At 39.3% G+C, this 23,359-nt stretch overlaps 1 protein-coding gene across 2 annotated transcripts in view; it reads left to right on the top strand.

The window, feature by feature from the left end:
- USP7 (ubiquitin specific peptidase 7) overlaps positions 1-23,359 on the top strand; it is a 69,828-nt gene that overhangs the window by 24,915 nt on the left and 21,554 nt on the right. The window contains exons 2-10 of one of the 2 annotated variants that reach the window (XM_018916030.3): positions 5,310-5,414; positions 5,807-5,839; positions 11,115-11,313; positions 12,673-12,811; positions 13,509-13,597; positions 14,308-14,416; positions 20,135-20,265; positions 22,654-22,708; positions 23,256-23,336. In XM_018916030.3, the coding sequence (XP_018771575.1) occupies positions 5,310-5,414; positions 5,807-5,839; positions 11,115-11,313; positions 12,673-12,811; positions 13,509-13,597; positions 14,308-14,416; positions 20,135-20,265; positions 22,654-22,708; positions 23,256-23,336 (941 nt within the window). The remainder of the gene's footprint in view (positions 1-5,309; positions 5,415-5,806; positions 5,840-11,114; positions 11,314-12,672; positions 12,812-13,508; positions 13,598-14,307; positions 14,417-20,134; positions 20,266-22,653; positions 22,709-23,255; positions 23,337-23,359) is intronic. The other variant, XM_009091942.4, reaches the window with a different exon arrangement.

Genomic DNA, 23,359 nt, shown 5'->3' with positions numbered 1-23,359 from the left:
TTAGGCTGGTATTTTAAACTAAGCACTGAAGCAAACTTTTAGATGGTGATTTATTTAAAATACCGCTACATTTTAAAATAACAATTGTTAAAAACTTTTGAAGAGATTATGGCTTGTTCCACAATAGATATTCTGTAGTGAGTGCAGGGGACCATGGTTCTGCTGGGCTGCCCAGGGGGATGTGACAGCTTTGGGTCCTGACACTGAGATGCAAAGCTAGACATGGACTGTGTGTTGAGCATGCAGTGGATATCCTTGGTCCTGATGTAGGTTGACTGCTACAGCATGGATTTTGCTCATTTGCTTTCTCTGACTTTATTCTTATCTCCACCTGATATTTTTGCTCAATAAGTTCTTTTCCCAGTGTTTGCTGCAAGTTCACTCATCCACTGGAGTTCACCCCCCCCCATCATATCTTTATATAGTGTTTCATTTGTATTTAAAAAGAAAAATACCCTTTTAAAACTCTCATGAAGGCTTTGATTCTGGAATGTCCATTTAGTCCAGCAGAAGAGGATAAAGTTGTGTTGTTTTCTGCTTTCCCCCACTTAAAGCAAGACCCTGGATGTGAAAGTTCATGGTATTCTCCAAGCTGCTGCCAGCAGTGCATGACTGACTCCCTTCAGGCTGCTGAAGATGCCCTTGGTACAACTCCCTGCTCGTTTTGGGATTGCTGTGGCACTGCTGCATGGAGAGCTGTGCAGGGACTGTAAAAGCCCTCAGTCCCAGAGATCTCCAGCGTGAGGCGGATGTGTGTGATAACTGTAACCAAGTTTTTTGTGTCACTATTACTCCTCCGCTGTGGTCTCCTTAACCTCAAAAGGAAACAAATGTTTCATAACCTGCTGCTGAGACTGCTTCAGTTTCTCCTCTGTGGCTGCCAGCTCCAAAAGCTAATGACAAACGTTATGGATAAGCTTTCAGACTTTGACTGTGGCTGTGATGTGAGTCATGACTGAAAGCTTAGTGAAGTTATAGCTTGCTGTCATCATTGTTCAATAGAGGCAGTTCCTGCTGTAGTGGAATCGCTGTGCTTGTGCAGTCATTCTGTAGCTTTTGGCCACATGTGACTGCAAACACGTGTTTGTGCTGAGCAACGTGTCCTGCAGCTTAGGGACAGAGCACTCTGCACTGCTCCTCTCTTAGAACTGCATTTAAGTTATGCCAGAAGCCACATGAACTTGACAAAATTATTTTCCACTTTCTCATCAGGAAAAAAATAGGAAAAAATATGGCAAACTGAGATTCCTTCCTTGTAGGTTTGAATTGTTGGGAACAGTAGAACAACAGAGCAATGTATCTTGCTGTGACACTTGAGTCCATATTATTAAACAGGCTGAATCTGTCAGAAAAGCTTTTTTTTTTCTTTTTTGAATACAGGGGTCATTTAAAAAAATCAGTGATGCTGTTTTAATTCTGATTGCTTAATAGTGTATTTGAATATGATAATACTGATCTCATAGTCCATAACAAGCAGATTTTTTTTTTCATATATATACTTTCTGTAGGGTCTGTCATTATATGGCAAGTTTATAGTTGGGTTTTTTCCTTCTCTCTCCCTCTTTCCCCTGCAGCAATTGCCATAACCATTTTGCTTTCAGGCTTTCATCTCAGCACTTCAGTGACAGACTTGGTCAATGAGTGATGAGAAGTGTGTACCTGCAGAGTCACTTATATATCATCCAGTCCCTTGTTTGTGTAAGATGACTGACATTTCTTACCAGCTTCTTAAACTGTGGTGTTTTGTTCCAGTTGCACATCTCAGTGTTTAAACTTATTTCAGCATTCATGATATTTCCATAACTAAATGAAAGCTCTTTTTCGTGCACTAACTCTAAGACAACTCTTCTTGGAAGTTGTCTTAGCCTCCAAACTCAGAGACCCCCTGTAAACTCTTCAAGATGTATTTTTCATTTGAAACACAGTGCAGTGGGCAGAGGGAAAAAGGTATGTGATGTTAAATGTTTCAGAAGAAATTGTCATCGCTATGTTTCGTGTTGCCTTGCATTCCTTTTTGTAGCAAAAGAATATCTACAGAGGTTTATGTGTTGCATTTTGAGAAGGTGAAAAATAAATGCTTACAAAACAGTCTTTTATAGTGTCTACAATTTTGCTATTGAAACTGTATTCATTGAACATTGCAGTAATGTATTTTAAGAGTTAAAAACATTTCTTATTCCTAAAGTCACTTTGTTGTGATACTTCCTTAATTGATGTGGTTTATGTTAACTTTCAGTTGATTCATAGACTGCATCTCAAATTTATTCCAGGGCTATCATTAAAACTGGATATTCTAATGTGGGAATGGACAGATGACTTGACTGGAGTGATGTTGACACACTGGTTTAAGCTGCATTAAAGATAACAGTGTATAAAGTAGTATGTTTGGTAGGAGGGTTTTCCTGGCTAGTGTGGACAGGTATTTTTCTTTTTCTTAATCCTGTAATGTATAATTTGAATAAGTTTTTGGCATTGCCCCTGCTTCAGGCAAAGGAAAACATGTTTCTTAAAGCTTGGTATGATTTTACAATTCTTTCCTATGATCTCTCAAGGATAAGCGAGAAAAACAAAAATTACAAATTACAAAAAACAAGTTTTCAATGCTTTACTAGAAAATGTAGTTTGTTACACTGCTTGCTAGTACATCTGTTGAAGAGGTATTGTGTTTTGTTTGTGTAAAGGATTAGTTGACTTTTATTAGCAGTTAAAACATTTCCTTTGTTCACAGTAGCCAAAAACATTGATTGGTGTTATCTGGTTTCCATATCTGAAAGCTGTATCACAAACTTTGTGTCCATCTATGTCAGAAGAAGCAGCAGGGGCATTCATCATGGTTCATTTGTCTTATCACTAAACAGTATCTCTCAGAAGCTGTCTCTGTTTAAGTTGATTGCTGCTGCTATGAACTCTAACTCATCATACTTTCAGAGAATGTAGAGCAGTATCTCATAGAAAGCTTTTTATTTTCTTAATTAACATCAGTTCTTCCCTATGAAACCTGGTGTCAATACTTAAATTCCCTGTTTAAAGATAATACTGGATATGCTTTTAGTAAATAACAGAACTATTCCTCAGGTGTTTGCTTTAGTTTGTTTCCAGATACTAAGTTGCACTAGTGATAACTTTAGGAAGAAAAATAATTTTTTAAAAGGTTAGTATTAATTTAGTGTAAACAATTGTTGCATTTTGAGAACATGCTGTATGCTTCTAGAATGCAGTGACCCAGAGGACAGCTTTCTGTTTAGACCAGCACGTGCTGATAAAAGGTTGAAAAAGCAGAGGAGAAGGCAGGATGTTGAAATGAAATTGGAGATCTTTCCTTGTCACTCCTGATTTTTGTCATTTTTCCTGCTCTTAAGTTGTAAGAGTTTAAACCTGTCCCCTCATAATTTTGTTGTAGTAAATCTTTACCTTGCTGTTCTGCTGCAGCATTGCCAGTGCCGATTGCTGCTGAGGGGGCCCCTGAGGCTCTACCACACCCGAGCCAATCTTCTGCAAACCTTTTTCTAACAAAGTCAAAACTTCAAGTCATACTCGTTTTTGCTTTTCTTCTAAAGCTGAGAATTTAGAAAGTGCATGTGTTGCTGCTGCAGTGTGTTTTTCACAGCACCCCTTTCACTGGTACCTCAGTGAGATCTGCTGCACCCTAATAAGTGTCCAAAAGCCGTGGGTGAGCATTAAGTTCCTGATCTAGCGTAGCTCTAATCCAGGAGTAAGTCTAACCTGAGCTGTTTCTGTCGTGCTGAGGGCAGGGGTTACTACTTGTGAGGATTTACTGGGGGAGTAAACAATCAGAATAGAAGTGCTGGGTGTGAAAGTATCTTCCTGTGTGCTGTGAATTGGAATGAGGCTGCAGAAGCATGGTGTGTGCTCTGAGGAGAGGGAGCGCTCCGAACTCCTGGTGGCTGACGCTGCTGCGCTTCTCCCGTGCCTTATCTGCCTTTGGTGGGAGCTCGCTGGCTTTTAAGACTCGGGAGACGATCACACAGCGGTTTCTGTTGTCACTTTTGTTCGTCTCTCTTGCCCAGGAGAAACTCGACTGCAGTCTGGTAGAAGGCAAGTGTCCGGGCTAGTTGGCAGGTCTTGCAAACAGGTGGGCACCGCGGCCCGTGGGCATCCCTCCCTGCGTGCCCGTGTGGAGCACGGAGCCGCCCGGGAGCTCGGCAGGGCCGGTGGCGAGGGCAGCTCTGTCCAGGGTGCTGACAGGCGAGGGCACGGCCAGGCTGCTGTGCTGCAGCTGGGATTGTGCTGTGTCCCTTGGGAGCGGTTTCCATCCCGTGGCACAGGTTGCCTGCATCCCCAGCAGTGCACACGGTCAGTAACTTGCATGGAGCTTTTGGGTATGAAACTGCTCCTGGTTACACAAATTAGTGACCTTGGGGCTTTTGAGGGGTAGTAGAGTGTATAAGTTAATAGCATGGCTTGTGCAGCAGTGAGAAACTCATCAGACCTTTTAAATTAGTGTCTTTTTAGTAGAGCTTGTCCTTGAGATGGTTGCAAGGGCTTATAGGTTTTACAGTTTGCTGATACAAGCCAGTTTGATTTATCCAAGAACATACCCACTTTTCTGGAGTCATGCTGAAACTGTCCCCTGGCTTTAGGTGTGGAAGCAGTGGAAGGAGGTGTTGTTCAGTTATTAGATAAATCAGGAAGGTGCTTGTTCAATCAAGGCAATGAAACTTAGAAATAGCGGGGTTCCAGTTCATCACATTGTCTCATATCTCTTGGTTTAGTGGCATTTACATATGTAATGGTCACTGGAGCAAAACTAAATGGCAGTGTTAGCTGGAAACTGGAAAATGTTATATCTGAAATGTTCCTTAATCCTAAAAGATTTCCTTTCCAATTTTCCCCAAGTAAGATTTAAATTAGAGGTTCATGTTTTTTCTTAAAAGAACAGTAACACTGAAAAAGTCTTAAAGTAACACATTAGTTTAGAAAGCCTACTGTTAAAAACTTGAACTTGTGAAAAAATTTCTTGCATTCTAAGAATGCAAGAGAAAGTAAATAAAAAGTTCTTATTTAATGAGACTTGATTATGAGATACTGATTGCAAGGCAATCTGGGAATTTAAAAGTCGGTTTATGTTCTTTGTGTCTGTATTCCACATTAATGTGGACTTTTTCTTCGTCCATAAATATTCACCTATATGGGGAATTTTTTAAGACCCATACCAGTACAACTTTTGAGCAATAACTTAATTAAATACTGTTCTGTGTCTGTCTCATAAACACTACCTGAGACAAAAAAGTTAATTTCTGATTAATAATTACATGTTTAATCTTTACATACTTTTTTTTCTGTCTTAGCTGGAGATACAGATGATCCACCAAGAATTACTCAAAATCCTGTCATTAATGGGAATGTAGCAATGGCTGACGGACATAACAACACTGAGGAAGACATGGAAGATGGTAAGTAAATATTTGATAAATACATGGTTTGTTTGGCTTCTTTAGTTTTATGATTTTGAGGAGAAAATAGTCCATCTCTTACCTGTGTCCTGTGATCTGCAGCTCATTAAAAAAATGAATCCCTCTGTAGTTATGGCTGCTGGTTTTCTGTGTAGGCATCCTTTTGACATAGCTGTACAATAAGATTAGACTTCTGAAGGCTTGGGATTTTTTTCTTGTACTCTTTCTAGGTACTCATTTAAAAATTGCTGAAAGTGCTACTGTCCATTGTTATGTTTTGTGATACAGCCCTTTAAAGATGCTGCAGCTGGGCTTTGCTGAATAGTAATTTTATCAGTTATGCAATTCCTTCAGGGTGTTTAGAATCCTTATCTGTCCTGCTCTCTTGTCAGGTGGCAGCTGTGATCTGGTTTTGTCTTTGTGTGGTAAGTCAGTGGTAACTATTCTGTTAAAGAACATCTTTTGTTCTCAGTTCTGACACCTAATTTTACTTGCAAAAGCAAAAGAAAAATTATGTATTAATGTTCTGTTAATAAAAGGGGACATGTGTTTTTGAAGTCTTTTTCTTGGTCCATTAAATCAAAATAAGAGTGTACAGTTTGTTGCAGAGGATCAAATAATTATAACTCTGGGTATGTTTAAAGAAAGGTAACAAGTTTCTAAATCTGTTATGTTTAGGAAAATGTGCAGTGATATTTCTTTTCTTGGGAAAGGATATGGGCAAGGACTGCTCATTTTGAAGAATGAAGTAAAATTGTTTTGAGAGAAGGGAAACATATAGTAGGATTTGTTCCATATTTCATGCTGTCTTGTGAGAGTACATTTAGGACTAGGCTTAAACATTTAGTTAGATTTGTGCAAAAATGTTAAATGATTTTTTTTTCAGAAAAAATCAGAGTTGGAGGTTTAAGGTCAAAAAAGTGCTTACTTTAATGTGTTCAAGGAATGTAGAATACTGTAGAAAATAATAATGTTTCATGAAGAGACTAGAGTTTAATTTCAGAACCAAGCATATAATACATATCATATCACCTCTGTATCATTGGCAACAATAAATTTTTGTATGACCAGAGTCTTGCAATTAAAGAAAAATGTAGTCTGCTTTGCCTATGAATTTTATTTGTGGGATTACCTAGTCTCATTCAGAGGGGTTTGATTTACTGCTCAGAGTCTTTTCTTATCAAAAGCTGTTACAAAAGATATTAAATGTTTGTCAGGCCATTGTATTTAGAGGGTGGCAAGAGAAGGCCACATGGGTTGACACCAACTGGCTAGAACAGATCTGTTTAAAGTCTGTTCTTGGTAGGGATGTTTATATGTAGAAAGCCTGATAGTGTTTGCTGTTGATACAACCAGTACATAACACATTGGTGAATTAGGAAAATCATTTCTAATTCACCTATTTGTCCACTAGTTGGTCTGTATGTACTTGTACAAATTAGCCAAAATAGGGAGTTAAACTGCAGAAATAGCTGATGAAAGCCAGGCTCTATCAGGGCTGGCAAGTAACCAGATATTCACCTGTTCATCCAGAATAACAGTGACCCTTTAGCCAAAAAATTGCTGTGAACTTGTTTGTAACAATTCTCAGCTGGTTGACTCCTCTCAGAACTGCGTATTGAAGGTGTTGCATTACGGAGAAAAAGTATCTGAAGGCGTTGGACAGAAGGTTTGTGAGAGCTTCTCATGCCTTTGTGGACTTCCAGCGTGGTCAGGAGCTTGGGCCCACTCTGCAGTGGGACATCCTTCAGGCTTCAAGTGTGATTATTAAGCAATACTCTTAATAATTCCTCATTAAATTTGAATAAGGAGTGTCTGGCTACATGTTGGTGCTGCTACAGCTGTGCATTGACACAGATAGAGAAGGGTGTTATTGCAAAATGTTAGAGTTGCAAAAACATTCCTGAAGACTTGCATCACTTAAATGGATGATGCCTCTTTTCCAAGTCTTGTAAATCAGATTAATTGCTTGCTGTTGCATTATTTACACATCAGTGCAATTGTTCTCTTGCTGTTTGTGCTCTTGCTAACCTGGTTTGCAGGATGATGTGCATGGGTAATGGACAGCTCAGAGATTCCAAAAACAGGGAAAATGGGAGAGGGAGGCTTCTCTGATAAACATGCAGTTTTCCTTTGCTGTTACTCGGAGCAAGGGGCATCAATCTGAGCTGATACAGAATGCATGAGGAGAATTTAGATACCTCTTCAGTGAAATTATTGAGTTTAATGGTTCCTGTGAGAGAGGTGAACAGTAAGATGAAAGGTTGATGCTTCCAGCTGGATCATAGAAATCGGCTTTCTGGTGATTTTATGAGTTCAAGAAACTTTTGAGCTGGTTTTGTTCTTCCAGCTTAGCACATAAAGAAATGACTGATAAGATTGGGGGGGAAAAAAAAGTACAGCTCTCATCGTTTTTGCTAGGCAACAGGCTGCAGGCATTGTGAGGCACAGGGAATGGGAGCAGCAGTGGACCTGCAGCAGGACTTTCAGATAAAGCTGTGTTCTCTCAAGGCTGTGACCAATACCTCTTGCTGCTCTGTGTGAAGTCTTAGCAATTAAAAAAAAACCAACTGAAGGACTGTGCTGTGCTTTGTATGGAGAATGATTTAAATGAACCAGACTTTAAAAGCTGGAATAGCAGCCTCTGCAAATAAAGTAAAAAATATTAAAAACAAGCCTCTGATCAAAACTTGTTTGCAAATGCATCAGTATTCAAAGCAACACATAGGGTAAATTCTCTTAGAAGTTAAAGTTCAAACAGAAGGTCCCTAGCTGAACATAAACTCACAGCTTTGCCATTACCTCCTGAAGTCTCATTTCTGTGAAGAATTGCAGAGGCAAGAAGGCTTTCAGAAGCATCAGTCTTAGCCATATGCTGGTATTGCATGCTGTATTTGGATCATTATTAAAATATTCATAGAATATTCAGCCAGTTTCTCCATTAATAATTCAGGTTAGAATATTTTAATAACTCCAGTGCACTTTCAAGGTAGCAACATTTACTAAGAGAATAAAGAAATCTGCTTTTCCCCAAAGTATCAACATTTAAATATGTGTTTCAGCCCTAAAATGGTTCGTATTCAGTATTTGGATCTCTGATTTGAAGGATCTTTCTTCTGTGAAGATGCTGAATGTGACATTCATCACATCAGTGAAAAAATGTTTTCCACTAAGCAAAGACAGTCCATTGCATGTAATTTCTCCAAGTATTGTCAGCTGGATCAGTCCTTTTTGACCTTGTGTTCAGTTTGTTGTTCTGGGATTTATAAAAGTCTCACTTACCAGTCACTACTAAATTATCCTGTTGCCAGTTGCAGACTTTAACTGGCATCTGGAGGACATGTTCATGATGGCAAAAAAGGCTTTATTTATTGGTGTACTCAAAATCATTTTCACATTTGCTCTGTAAACTTTTTCTCATAAAATTCATCCTTTAATCCATCATACTTCCTAAGAAAAAATAGGTTTACTGGAAGGAAAGGAAGGTTGTTATTTTTAAAGAAATTTCTATTTTAGGGTTGACCTGTGTTACAAGGCTGCATTTTTATGGAGCAGTTACTAGTCCTTGCTCAAATATTTTACAGAGAAGAGTTCCCATTCCCTGGTGAGCTCTCATGCACAGGCTTTCCTGAAAAGAAATCAAGAAATACAGGCAAACTTTCTCTGAAGCATCTGCAGATGCTGCGTGGGCTGCATTTTTTAGCTGACACTGTAGCAGCACTGCTGCATCCTTGTGCTGAAGTGCTTTGAAAGCTGCATCAAAGGAGGCAGAAAGCAAACTTGGCTCGTTTTTGGAAGCTCAAACTGAGCCCAGAAGCACTGATATCATGATTGTGAGTAGGGAGGTGGCCTCAAGTTGGTTTGAGATACACATGTGATACAAGACTGATTTTAACTTGTTAAGTGTGTTACAGATTTGTTTTATCCTGGCTGCAAATCAAGTTAGAGCTCCTCTGTCTGCAGCCTGTCAGGTTCTTAGGTGTAAAAGATCAGCTCTTCACTCTGTCAGTGGGCAGTTAAGTAGTGAACCTGGGAAGAGAGCATTTTTAAGTAGGTGACAGACTGCTAGTTAGCTGCACTTCTAGGCAGGGAAAAAGAAGAAAGTAATCCTTTGAACTGTTGTGTTACTGAGGAAGCTGACAGCACAGGGCAACACGAAGGTCTTGCAGGAGTAGAGGGGACAGGAAGCAGATTTGGGCTGTAGTACCTCCAAGAGATAATTGGAATGCTTAGGGCTGTCAGACCATACACAAAAAAATATTCTGTGTTGCAGTTCAGGAGTAGGACAACTGCTTGAAAACTGCTTCACAAGGGAGAATAATGAAATCTGCCATAGTTCCCTGGCAGTTGTGGCTAAAACTTGGTAATTTTCTGTATGAAATGTATAATCTCTACCCTGTTGCATGTTGTAATCAAGAGTGTTCCATTTTTAAAGTAAGGTAGTAATCAGGACTCACCTGTATTTTGGAAGAATGATTCAGCGCTGTGTCTGGTGCTGTGCCAAGCTGAGTAAACCACTGCTGTCCCTGTGTGGCAGGGACACCTTTGTTGTACTTTGTGCCTTGTCACAGTTCACACTCTGCCTTCTGCCTCAGTGGTGCTGTCCCTCAGTGCTCTTTGATTTCAGTGTCATGCATATGTGACACACCTTTGGTTGTGCATCCCCCGTGGGTGCGGTGAGAGCAGCAGGGTGACCATGGGGGCTGCCTGCTGCCCTCTGTGCTCATCCAACCTCCTTAGAGCCAGGAGGATTCTGTGTTACACCAGTGTCAGACTGGAACCATGGAGTGGGAGTGTCTTGTGCATCCCGGGCCTGTCAAGTTGTTGAGATAAGTTGCAGGTTTTTTCTCTGAGTGCAATATGAGGCATGTCACAGTAAAGAGAGCCTGGCCTTGTGCCTTGCTGAAGCTGTCGCAGTCTCCAGCACCCTGTTATAGCTGTGTACTACAGAAGCAGAACAGATTGTGGTAGGTGAAGAAATGGGTATGTGGGAAGAAGGCAAAATTACTTTAATTGTGTGTGTCAAAATAAGCTCTTTGAAAAAAAATAGTCTCATTTAATTTAGTGCTAGACCACTAAAAATCTCTAAAGTCTTTGCATAGCACAAAGAAAACAGGACCCTACTCTTGAGCTGATTTTCAGCAAACTGATACAATTTTACAGAAATCCAAGTACCATCCTCTGGCATTCATCTGTTTTAAAATCTACTATTGCGCAAGCCAAAACCAACTAAATGGTGACATGATATCAACAGGGCATTTGAACAGATTGTGAAACTCCATTGTGCATATGGGTTCACACAGAGAAGTGACTTAAACTGGGCTGTGGAGATGCTACACAACAAGAGGAGTTAGAGTGGGCTGTGATTTAGTTGTAGAGCATTTGATGTCTCTGTCTTACTGCACCTGCTGCTTTAGAAGAAGCTGGAGTGGTAACAAATCCTAAAGAAGCATTTAAGGAAATAGTGTACAGAAGGAATGTGTCTTGCAGTGCCATGTTTCCCTGAATGGAGTTGCAGTGTTTTTCAAAATGAAAAAATTGAGACATCAGTAATTAAGTAGTTCACTGTCTCTCTGGGATGGGGATGTTTTTGTTGCTGCCAATATTCCACTACATGAAACATGCTCATGTTACATGATGTTGGCCATTTTGGAGTGAAGATGGTGAAGTGTTTCAAGCAACTGTGTGTGTGTGTTACAGATACAAGTTGGCGATCAGAAGCAACATTTCAGTTTACAGTGGAACGCTTCAACAGGTTGAGTGAGTCGGTGCTCAGCCCTCCGTGCTTCGTTCGGAATTTGCCATGGAAGATCATGGTGATGCCTCGGCTCTACCCGGACAGACCACACCAAAAGAGTGTAGGATTCTTCCTTCAGTGCAATGCTGAGTCTGATTCCACGTAAGAGCCTTTTAATTATTGTACAGGTCCTCATTTGATACTGGTTAATCTATTGCAAGAAATGCAAACATCTACGAAAAAACACTTGCGTTCTGCAAGAGGAGAGAATTCTTGCAAGGGTTTGAGTGCCCTTTTACCCCCCACCTTTCTAAATCTTAAAGCATAAGAATAATCCCCTCTTTAGGATGAACAGCTTGTGTGACTAGAAGTTTGTGGTAGAATTTAGATATATGCTTGCTGAAGGAGAAGCCCTTGACTGACAGTTTTCTTGGCATGGAAAAAGTTCTGGGTTTATTTCAAATGAAAATGGAGGTTCTCTAACCATGCCAAGCTATAAATGCTGTCCTGTGAAGCGTGTGAGCAGATAACTGCTACCAGTGCAGGCAGAGCAGGGCATGAGTGCTCTCCTTAAGTGGAGTCCATCACTCATCCTGAAAGATCTGAACATGTGTGTGTTCTTGGGGTCCTGCATGCTAATCAACATTGACTACCTTTGACCACTTCTGTAAATAATAGAAAAATTTTAAAAGATAACTACAAATTTCTGGAGCATTCCTGTAACTTATCCAGGGAGAGTGCAGACCTCTCAGGTGTCCTTTCCAATAGGGTAACTCCATTCTGGCCCTGAATCTCACAAAGCTTGTTGTTTACTGTGAATAATATATTCCACTTCTTCATCATTTTTAGAATTTAGAGGTGAGTGCTCAGGACAGAATGTAAAGAAAAAGTTATAAGTGTATTAACAAGTCACAGGACATGTGATTCACATGGGTGATCTTCAGAGGTACCAACCACAGTGCAGCTGATGGAGCTGAGCAAGCAGTGCCACTGCATGAGGCAGTGACAGGACCTGGTCCGAGCTGTGTCCACACTGATTGCCCTGCACAAATGGTGATTTTGAACACCAGTGGTCATGAAGAAGTGCTGCTGAGACAGTTAGTGTTGGGGAGTTTATCTTGTGGGAGGGAGGATAGAAGCTCTTCATCCTTTGCTTCCCAAAGGCTGAGACCTCCCACTCTGTAGACACCAAGAGCACTTGGAGCTGGCCCATCCATGTGCAGTGAGGCAGATCAGAACTAACTCACCTGGGGGAGCAGTCAGCTTCTTAAACAACTTGCAAGCCACTGACACACTTTCTTGTCAACACTGTTGCCATAAGAAAATCTCCATTCCAGGTTCATAATGTGGCTTCAGAAAGCCCCAGAGGTTCATGCCCTCAATAGCAATTAACATCTAATAAGGAAAAAAAATCGAATGTGTGAAAGTAATGTACCAAAAATCCCTAACATAAAAAATTATGTAACGTCTATAAAAAGCTTGGTTTTGAGAGAGTTTCAAGTGTTTCTTCTGTATTTATAGGTCATGGTCCTGTCATGCACAAGCAGTTCTCAAGATAATAAACTACAAGGATGATGAAAAATCATTCAGTCGTCGTATTAGTCACTTGTTCTTTCATAAGGAGAATGACTGGGGCTTTTCTAACTTCATGGCCTGGAGTGTAAGTAATTGGACATGTATTAATCTATTGCTAGGTAGGAGCAGTTTTTCTACTGTCCTCCTGCATACTGAGATGCTGATAGCAAAGGGTTTTTTTCCCCAAGCTGTTGGGTTTTTTTCTATCATTGCTGTAGATTTCTTTTCAATTTCTTACTCTGTTAATTTGATTTTTTTTTAGAGTGCCTTTACTTATGTTGCAATTTAAATATTCCCTCATTACTATTTTCTGCTTGTGTTTTGTTATCACTAAGTGATAGTCACTGACATTCTGAAGCACCATAAATTTGCTTGCATTTCCATATGTTCTTTGTGTATATGTACATGTATATTTAATGCCCTAATAATACTACTAAGGTTTCTCTTAAATTGTGAGAGCTTTTTAAGCATTTGCAAAGGTTTTGGAATATTGTCCAGAAGAAGCAGAACATTTGATTACCAACTCTTGCATCATTGAAAACCAAAAAACTACTGCAAAATCTTAAAAGTCAGGAACAAGTTTCCTGCATTGAGACTCAAAAAAATAATTAAAATCTAGTAAGCTGAAAAAAAACTTTGGTGTTCTTCACTTTTTCTTCTTCAGTTTATTACTACTGATGGCTTAGGCTTGGAAATTAGAAAGTGGTGTCTGACAGGATGCTTCACTGCAGCCATGTTGCATGTTCCACTTTTCATGTTCCTGTGTCATTGGTGCTTTACAGGAAGTTACTGATCCTGAAAAAGGCTTTATAGAAGAGGACAAAGTTACTTTTGAAGTCTATGTTCAAGCAGATGCTCCACACGGAGTAGCGTAAGTATCTTTGATCAAAAACAAAGCAGTGTTAAAAATTCTTAATTCCAGTATTTTTGTGTTGCTTGTGATTCAGGTATTCTGTGTTATTGTCATTTGTAGCTCCCATCAGACATTCTCACTTTGTCACTACTAATTGATGAATTCTCACATGGCAATATTTTCATAGTCACATGGAGATTTTGTATAGCTTGAATTTCTGTTTGCATCAGTCAGCAAAATGCTGTGGAGCCTCAGCTTCTGAGTTGGTTTGTGATTGAACACCTCTGCAGTTCTGGCCTGAGCATTTGTGGTGTGGGAGCTGATGGGGTTTCAGGTGCAGCCAAGTGCTGGCTAACTTGCCTTGGTTTACAGTTGTTGTAAAGCTGCTTCATCTCAGTTGTTCTCCTTCATGGCACTTGTAAACAATGGGGTTGTACAGAGGTGCATACTTGCCCTTAAAAGTACAGCTCTGAGCTTCAGGACACTCTCACAGGACATAATTTTTCTGCCATACAGAACATATTTTTTTAAAAAAAGGTAATAAAATCACTAAGCATCTAATTGTAAAGACTGTTGTTACTGGCAGGCAGCAGTGGAGTGGAGTTTATTTGAAGCTTCAGTAGCAGTGGAGAGTAGCTGATACCTACCAGCAGCACTACCTTAGAACAAACACTCTTTATTATTGGAATACAGAACTTCCTTGTTTTTAACCACAAACTATTTTCTAGGTGGGATTCAAAGAAGCACACAGGATATGTTGGCCTAAAGAACCAGGGAGCAACTTGTTACATGAACAGTTTGTTACAGACTTTATTTTTCACAAATCAGCTACGAAAGGTAAGTAATACATGTAAGAACATGAGATTATAACATTGGCTTTAATTAGCATTTATAAATGCTTCAAAACAGACCTGTGTGATCCTTTTGCCTTCTTCATCCTTTCAGAGGAGTTGTGACTTATGGTGATGCCTGTCTTACTGCAGGCAGAGTACAGGAAGCTCCCTTTTGTAGTTTGTGGAACACAAGCTTTTGTCTTGTGTGGAAGCAGGCAGAGCACCTGAAGAAGAGCACCTGAGCTTGGGGGGTGTTTCTGTATTCTGTATTATATGTTAATATTGCTGGAAATTGCTGGGGGTGGGGAAAGCAGTTTAATCTTGCAGATAAAAGATGAAAGCAATTTCCCTTTTCTGAAATAGTTACAATAGGGAATTATGGCTTCTCAGCCCATAAACAATGCACAAAGATACACATTTGCTCCATCTTGAAATTGCTATTATGCAGCAGAATTTTTTTTTGCTATTATGGTTGCCATTCTGTAGTGATGGAAAACATTGTATTTTCAGTAGTTTAAACAACATAATTATATATTTACTTTGGAAGTATTTTTTGTTTACTGTAGATGTTATTTCTTTGCTGGAAAGAACTTCTTTAAATACCTTTTTAATAAATATCTCATCTAAATCCAGGATAAAATACACTAGAGAATGTATAATTTTGAAATGGTGAAGTACCTGTACTGGGATTAAAAACAGAAGGGATGACTAGATATTGGAGGTGGCTCTTTAGAAGAGGGGATGTACTTGGAGGAAAAAAACACTTGGCACTATTCAGTGTATTAGAGTTTCCTATTGATCCTTCTGTGCATTTCTGCACTTAGTGTCTGTCTCTTAGTGAAAATGAACTGTTCTTACTTGGACTTTCTCTTATGTAGACTAGTTGCAGTTCAGTTAAGCTTTCTTTTCCCTTTTTGATGTACCTGCTTTCCACTGTTTGTAATTTCCCACCATCTTACTTTTTATATCCCTGTGGTAAGTGTCCCTGTTGGCATTTCTTTTTTCTCTTTGCAATGTTGTTTACTCTGAAGCACTGAAAAAAAACCCCAAACCAAGCCAAAAAACCCCTCAAACTCCAATAGAATGTAACTGAGATCTTCCTAATGCCATGGACAACAGATAAATACTTGACTTGTTTTACTTGATGCACCTGTTCCTTTTTTGCAGGAGATAAACTAAATGAGTAAATTATATCACTCATTATAGTTCTTTTTGCTCAGCACTCAGTGTTTGTGCATTTTACTCTTTTGGCTAACTCACTTTGCTTTTGAGAGAAAAAAAGTGTTTTGTAATAGCTCCATCTAATGCAGTTGAGTAGTTTGTTCAGGGCTGTCTTGTAGTCACTAAATTAGTATGTAAAGAAATTAGTTTTGTAATACAGATTGGTTTCAACTGAACTAATCTTACCAGGCATTCCCCTTCACTTCTTCCCCAGCCCCAAAATAAAAGCAACTTTTAGCATCTCTTAATATCTGGTGAGTGACCATGTGAGACCTTAATTTATAGAGTTGATTGCTGCAGCTTCCTTTATGGAAGTGTTCCTGGACATCAGCTGGAATGTTCAATTCATTGCTCATTCCTCAGGCTTTCAGAGCCTCTCCAAACAGAACAGATGAGTGTGGCAGTTTTAGACAGCTTTAGCACTTATCTGCCATTGGTACAGATCAGGAAAAATCAGTTGTTGCTTTGTCTGAAAAAAGTAAATTTTGCACTTTTGTTTTCACTTGGACCAAACTTGTTCTTCTTAAACCAAAGTAAAATAAACAAAACGTGCAGTATCCCTGGTTTGCTTTTCACCATTTCCATAATTTCAGTGAATCCTCCTTCCTTGGAAGAAACAATGATTTCTGTTGCTGTACTTTGAGCTTTGTTCACAGAGAAGCTGCTGTCAGGAGCAGAGCTGGGGAAGCAATGAACAATAGCAAAGGCAGGCACATACCTGTGGCAAGTCAGGCCCTGGGGAAGCGTGGGTGAGGATTGATGGAGAGGTCCTTTCTTCTCTGCTCTGCTTCCACAGAGCACATGGGAGGCTCTGGTTTGAAATGAGACCTCCCTTTTAAGCAGCAGGAGATGGCTTCAGTGGTAGGGAATAAAGAAAGGAACTTTGACATTAGAGCATATTGTTAGTTGTTGTTTGGGAGTGATAAATGTGTGCTTAACCACAATCCAGTAGGCAAGGGGCAGGGGTGACTTCCCAGAGGGCTCCAGCTCTGACCCTGGGCTCTGTTACCTGAGGTGTCCCTTTAGTGCCTGTGGCTGCATTCAGTCCATTTTGGAACTTTCTGCTGGTTCCCCTGTAAAAGTCCCTACCACTCATGAGACTGTTACAGAGTGTTTATATAAATACATTAAAATAATAAATGCAGGTCCATTTCTCCCTGATCTGACTCTTCTCAAGTTATCCAGTATATTTTACCTAACCTTGGAATTCCATGCACAGTATTTATTTCCCTTCTTTAGGTAATTTCCTGTTTTAAGCAATGTGTTCAAAGTTACCTGTAGCATTCTATTATTATATAAATATCTAAAATTTTTCTCATATCTCTCAATATGCCTGTACATGTCCCTATCCCTCTTTAATGTTCATTTCCTGAGGGAACTTCTCAGGTGTTAAATAAGAGACCCTGCTCTTTTACATGGATAAAAATGCCTCACTCCTTTATCATAAGGTCAAGCTTTCAGAATCTGGGAGGGTAAGGCAAAAAAAGAAAGGTTTGAAGAGGGTAATATTTAAAAAGTGGTAGTGTGGAGCAACACTTAGACTTAGAGAAATGAGCTCCAATATTACCTAAATACAGAAACAGAATGAAGAGCCAAGAAAGGCTGTGTTAAATGTCTGCTTTGTCATAACACATGTAGAATTTCCAAAGAAATAGAACTGGTGTTTTTATTCAATGACAGCTGGAATGTAGTAATTATAAGTAAATTGTAAATTATTGTTTGAGTATTACTTGAGAGATATAGGAAGGGAATTAATTGTCCAGATGGTATATGAGAAAAACATCTTAAAAAATGGGAACTAAAGGCAAAGGAGATTTGATTTTGAGTAATTATCAAGGTGTTCTGAACTCCAGTTTCTGCATTTTTGAAGGAAGAGTCAATCACAAGGTTGATTTTTAGCCTGCTGTAGGTTTAGCATACTAGTATTTTATTTTTTGAATATATCAACACTGACTATATTTGTACTTTTTCATTACTTGATTTTCACACCTTGTTTCTATTTGTTTCAACATAGCAAGTATCTATATATTTGTTTTTTAAAAAGCATTTATAAGATGTTCAAAAAATTTAATAGGGACTGATGGTAGAGTTTTGGAAGATCTGAGACTTGGTCATTCAATTACTTCTGTTTCTGCCTTTAGCTAGTGACACCCACTCTTAAAAAGGTTCATAACCAGGTACAGGAAGAAGTTTAAAGTTGTCTCTTCAAGGTGATGACTTGTTCTGGTGTTGATATTTTAAAACAAGAAATAACTTCTGCTTGTGAAATTGAAGGTATAAGTCTATCTAGTGATATTTGGGGTTTGCCCAGATCGACCTGGTTAACTGGGATTCTGCATTTGGATGATAAAAATTATGCAATTGGAAATTATTTACTTTATTAGTTTATTTCAGTTGTTCTGAAATTGAACGTTCTGATTTTAGGATGGAAATTTTCATAATCAGGGTGGTCCAGCTTTACATTAGGATGTATGGAGAGATGGTGGCATCTCCATACCTGGAGATGCTCAGAACTTAACTGGATCTGATCCTGAGCAACTGGGCCCCAGTCTGAACTTGGTACCTGTGGGCAGAAACAGAGATCAGAACCTACAGACTTCTCTTCCAGACTGCATCCCTAGAAACTCTTGAAGCAGTGCTTAACACATCAAAAAGTTGAAGGTTTATTGAGTTTCAATAGTTAAAACCTGTTGCCAGTGATAAAACTGAAGACGCAATTTTCTTCAATTTATAAAATTTATAAAAGAAGTTTAGTCAAATCTCCAAGTGGTGCAAAAGAAAACTTAGTTTTGTTGTCATTAGGGTGAGGTTGGGCTACTGTTCTTAAAATTACCCTAGCAAAGACCTCTGTTGACTGTCCTTCAGAAGGAAGTTGATGATAAATTTCAGCAAATTTTTATTAATGCTTGCTTTTAATATGTGTAAGTACTGCTAGTGGTGTAGCTTGCAACTGAAGAGAAATAAAGTTTGGAAGTTACTCATGTTCATGATTCTGTTTTAGATCATCTCTATTAACTGGTAACTTCTGAAAATTAAATTAAAAATCTTAAAGATACAGTCACATGAATTATCACATTAGTTTACAATTGCATAATTAACCATTGTTTTTCTTTCAGAAGGGATTTGCTTTCTTAATGAAATTGTTTCTCTTATTTAATCTTCCTGTAGGTATTCTGATGATACTCTTTATTCTTTGAAGTCTTTCTGTTGCTGTACTTTTGGAAAATGTAGTGAATCCTCAGAATTGGAATAGAAACCTGACCTGTCAACATTCTAGGCACTTCTTTTGTTGTCTTTTTTTTCTCATTTTGTCTTTCCACATGCTTGTATTCTTGTGTCAGTGTTGCCTTACCCTGGTGCCTGTCCCATGTGGTTCCCATCCCTGTGCACTGAGCTGTCCTGCAGCAGTGCCTGCCTTTGCCCAGAGTTCCCAGCTGCCTGCAGGCACTGCTGCCCTTGCTGTGTGTGGGGAGCTGGAGCCCAGGCTCAGCCAGATGTGCTGCACACCTCAGGGGTCCAGGGTCAGCCAGATGTGCTGCACACCTCAGGAGTTCTGGCTAATGCACAGTCTGAGGCAGAGTCACTGAGCTCCAGTTCAGCACTTCACTCACAGAAATGGATCATGCATTCCCTGGTGTTTCACAGGCAGAAATTCAGATGGCATTTTTTCTGGTTTTAACAGGTTATTTTCTCATATGCTGCTTAATATTGGAGTCTTTTTTAGTTTCATTTGTTGCTTAATCTCCTTCCAGGGCTGTCTGTTCCTTTTTATATTTACGCTTCTCAAATGAACATCTCCCTTTTGTTTGCTCTTCCTTTCCCCTAGATGTATTGATGTATACTTTTTAAAAAGTAAATCTCATCTCAGTGACTATTGAACTCTCCTAATCCCTGTTTGGTTTATTTGTGTAATTTCTTTGTTCCCAATCCTTCCCAGATCAGTATAATCAGTGAATTGATGTGTTAAGCTGTTTATTTGCTGGACAGCGATGACGTTAAGTAGGAATGAATGAATCAGGGATTCTCAGAGCTTCCTCTGACATCTTTCTCCATGTGGACCATTTCTGGTTTTGTTCACTTGTTGCCCTTTATGGTTTCATGTGGTTGCTTTTTCACAAAACCAGTTATTTTCAAGTCTGTAGTATTGACTGCTGTATCTGGTCCTACTGTGATGATTGCAGAGACATACTGGGCATGAGAAGGTATTTGAAGGTGTTAAATGCTTTAGTGCATTTACTGCTCTAGGCTGAATAAGGGAGCTACTTAGATAAAATAACTATGAATGGAATCTGTTGTTCACATTTTTCTAACCACTGTGCTCTAAGAAGAGTTGTTCCAGACAATTAACGTTTTTACACTACAGTACAAGATTTTTTTCAGACTTTTTGGAAGTGTTGATTAAATTGAGTTCTATGAAGGAAGTCACTGAAGAGGAAAGAATGCATTAAACAGGATGAGCAATAAACTTTTTGGATACTAATTGAACTAAATGCTTTTTCAGGCTGTGTACATGATGCCCACAGAAGGAGATGATTCATCCAAAAGTGTTCCTTTAGCGTTGCAAAGAGTGTTCTATGAGCTGCAACATAGTGACAAACCAGTTGGAACTAAAAAGTTAACAAAATCATTTGGGTAAGTTTCAGAAACTTGGACTATTTATTGGACTCAGGCTTCATAAAGCTTTTCTTTAAAGAGATACTATTTTAATAAGGTTACTTTTAGAGAGGGGCAGAGAAGTGTTAATGCAATATGGTGTTAATGGTTAACTTTCTGTAGTCTACTTGCATAGGTTTTCATTTGTAGCCAGTACTAAAGACAGCTGATCCAAAGCTCAGATTTTTTGGGAAGGGGAATGGTACTGGAACAGAGCTGTTAAAAGCAGGGTTTTCATTTACCTGAACATTGTGTGATGCATTTGATTGAAGTAAAATTCAGAAGAAAATAGTCATTGAAACATTGCAGTTCATGTATTGTTAATATCTTTAAAAAATGGAGTCTGTTTTAGATTTAGTGCAATAGCAGTAATTTGCATGTCCATGCTGTTGAACTTTGATGGCTGCTGTAACATTTTCCTACAGCACACCGAAGACACAAGTTAGAAGAGAAAGATTAACATTAGTAAAACCTTTACAAGTCTTCTCTTTGCATGTCTTCTAAGCGTGGAGTAGGATTTTATTAAAATTCATTCTAAAATACTTTATTTTGCATTACTTTGTTTCACTGTATTTATAGGCTAGTCTTGTCGTAATACTGACAAGCACTGTTTTATTTCAAAACATTAGGAGCACATCTTATTTCAAAACACACTTTATATCATCTTTTTCATACAGTTGGCCTCATGTTCATCCTGCATCTGCTGCTACAGCCTGTAGTCGTGCTCTGTCCTAAACCAACCTCTTTGCAACCTTGTGCCTTGGTGACCTTGACTCTTCCCCTTTAGGGGAATCTTAAAAGGAAATCAGTGTTGTCTGTTTATCTGGCCATGCCCTCTTCCTACTAGCACACTGTCTATTTGGTGTATCAGTGCTGCTGCTGTCCTGTCACACAACAGGACTTGGTGATAAAGTAAATATTTCATCTCCAGTTAAGATCACAACTGTGTCTTATTCAATAGCTTGAAGAGGCCTTTCCCAAGGGTGTTGCAGATGCTTAATTTTGTATCCAACAGCAGGGTTTTAAAAATATGTTTACACCTGCTTTTGTTCTTGGAAAACACATTTTAGAATGTGTTTGAAGATTTAGGTTTCCCCCTTCCCTCATCATTGAGTTAGAGAGGGGTTTTTGGCCTTATGAGCCCTAGGTGCTTGGGCATTACTAGGGTATTATTTTTTACTGAGTCTTGTGAATTTTTAGGTTTGACTTCTTTAAGTAGAAAATGATGCCATGTGTGAAGGAGCCCTTCTTTATCCTAATTTTAGTGTGTGACCTTTTTCTTTGGTTTGTCCTATGAGTTGGCTAGTGTTTAAAGCCTAGAGAGTCAGGGCATTATTTTCTATTCTTAATTATCTGACAGGCCACTTGATTCAGCTTATTTAATGTGGACCCCACACAGTTGTTGGCACACTTTGGAGATTAGTTTGCTGCCATGTGACAGTGGGGTTGAGTCACTGAGAAGAGAGTGGGAGGGAGGATAAAGTCAGCACTGCTCCTGATCACCCTGCTGCTGGTTCCAGGGCCAGGGTGGAGCATCACACTGAACCTGGAGCCAACAGTCAGCACAGTTTACTTTATACACTTGGGAGTGGTGACTGCTGCAAAAAAGTTGTCAGAGACTTAGAACTTAAAAAGCTTTCTTGAAATTGCAGTTCTTAAGGGTGTATTTAATGCTGGAACTAGAAACACTTTGTGCTTCTTGTTTTATTGAAGGCAGGAGTTCTGAATGCCCTTGTTGCAGTGTGCCATGCTGGCTATGGGGCATTTAGATCCTGCTGCCCTCACCCCTGCTTTCACACCATGTGCTTGCACATGGACAGCTCAGAAAGCTGAATGCCTCCTTGGAGTTACTGCATGCCCAGGATTAACTGTTTAGATGAGCACAAAGGAGCCAGTCTTTCCTGTAAATCCATTTGCTTCCTTTCCTGTGCTGAAATAATCCCTGAAGACCACTTGACTGCACCTGAAGGGCCCTCAGAAGAGAGGCAGCTGGAAACCTGCTGTGGAAACTGATGGCATTGAATTGCTTCCAAGTCTTCATTTAAGAGGTTTTTTGGCATGAACTGAGACTGGGTTGTAGACTGGAAAGGCAGCAGCCTGGCTGTGGCCTCCTCACCCAGAGCCTTTGCTCTCCTTGTCCCAGTCCCACACAGAAGTGGGGTGGGCACAGAACAGCTGCCAAAATCTCCCACAAGTTCACTGCCCCTTCGTCCTACACAGCTAGAGAATCTGTGCATCAGCCAGTCCTAGATCTCAGTCTGTACAGCTTGCTGTGTATTACATTCTTAATCTTCAAAGAAATAAAAAAAAGTCTTTTGAGGTGGTTTTTTCCTAATTAGTAATTTTTTATTTATTTGCCTTACAAAGGTGGGAAACTTTAGACAGCTTCATGCAACATGATGTTCAGGAACTATGTCGCGTGGTATGTTTATACTATTTCTTGCTGGTCTGTGATGTATAAATTTCTCTTGATATTATCTCTGTGTGTGTGTGTATGTGTATATATATATATAATATAGTTTAGGAACTACCAGAGTTAATAGTGGCCCTGATTAATTTAAATTAGGTCTCAAAGGCAGAGTTTTTGCCTTGGTTTCTCTTTAAGAATGGGATTGCTTGTGGCCTTTTGTGGGTGAGGAATTTTTAAAGAGTAGTGAAGCTTGAAAGTTGCTGGAACATGTGCTAGTGGTACTTTTATAGTCATGAAGAGAAGTGCAATTTTGAAGATGAAATGCGTTGTTGCATCTCTGAGGGTTTCCAGACTCAGAGGAATAGAGTAGCTGGAGTAGCCCTCAGTTTAGGAAAAAGAGGAGGATTTAAAGGACTAGAAAGGAGATGCCAGTACAAATAGACTAACATTTCATTTGTCTAAGTGACTTAGATCTAATAAGTTAAGTAGTCATGTGTGTGGGATGAATAAATTTAAAAAGTGCAAGTTTATCTTGTGTAAAAACTGATGTTTCTTTCAGCTGCTTGATAATGTGGAAAATAAAATGAAAGGCACATGTGTAGAAGGCACTATCCCTAAATTGTTCAGAGGGAAGATGGTGGTATGTATTTTATACCTTTCTCA

Source organism: Serinus canaria, chromosome 14, assembly GCF_022539315.1.
Source record: "Serinus canaria isolate serCan28SL12 chromosome 14, serCan2020, whole genome shotgun sequence".
Classification (NCBI taxonomy): domain Eukaryota; kingdom Metazoa; phylum Chordata; class Aves; order Passeriformes; family Fringillidae; genus Serinus; species Serinus canaria.
The sequence above is the reverse complement of the archived record's forward strand: the minus strand, read 5'-3'. Positions and strand labels throughout refer to the sequence as shown.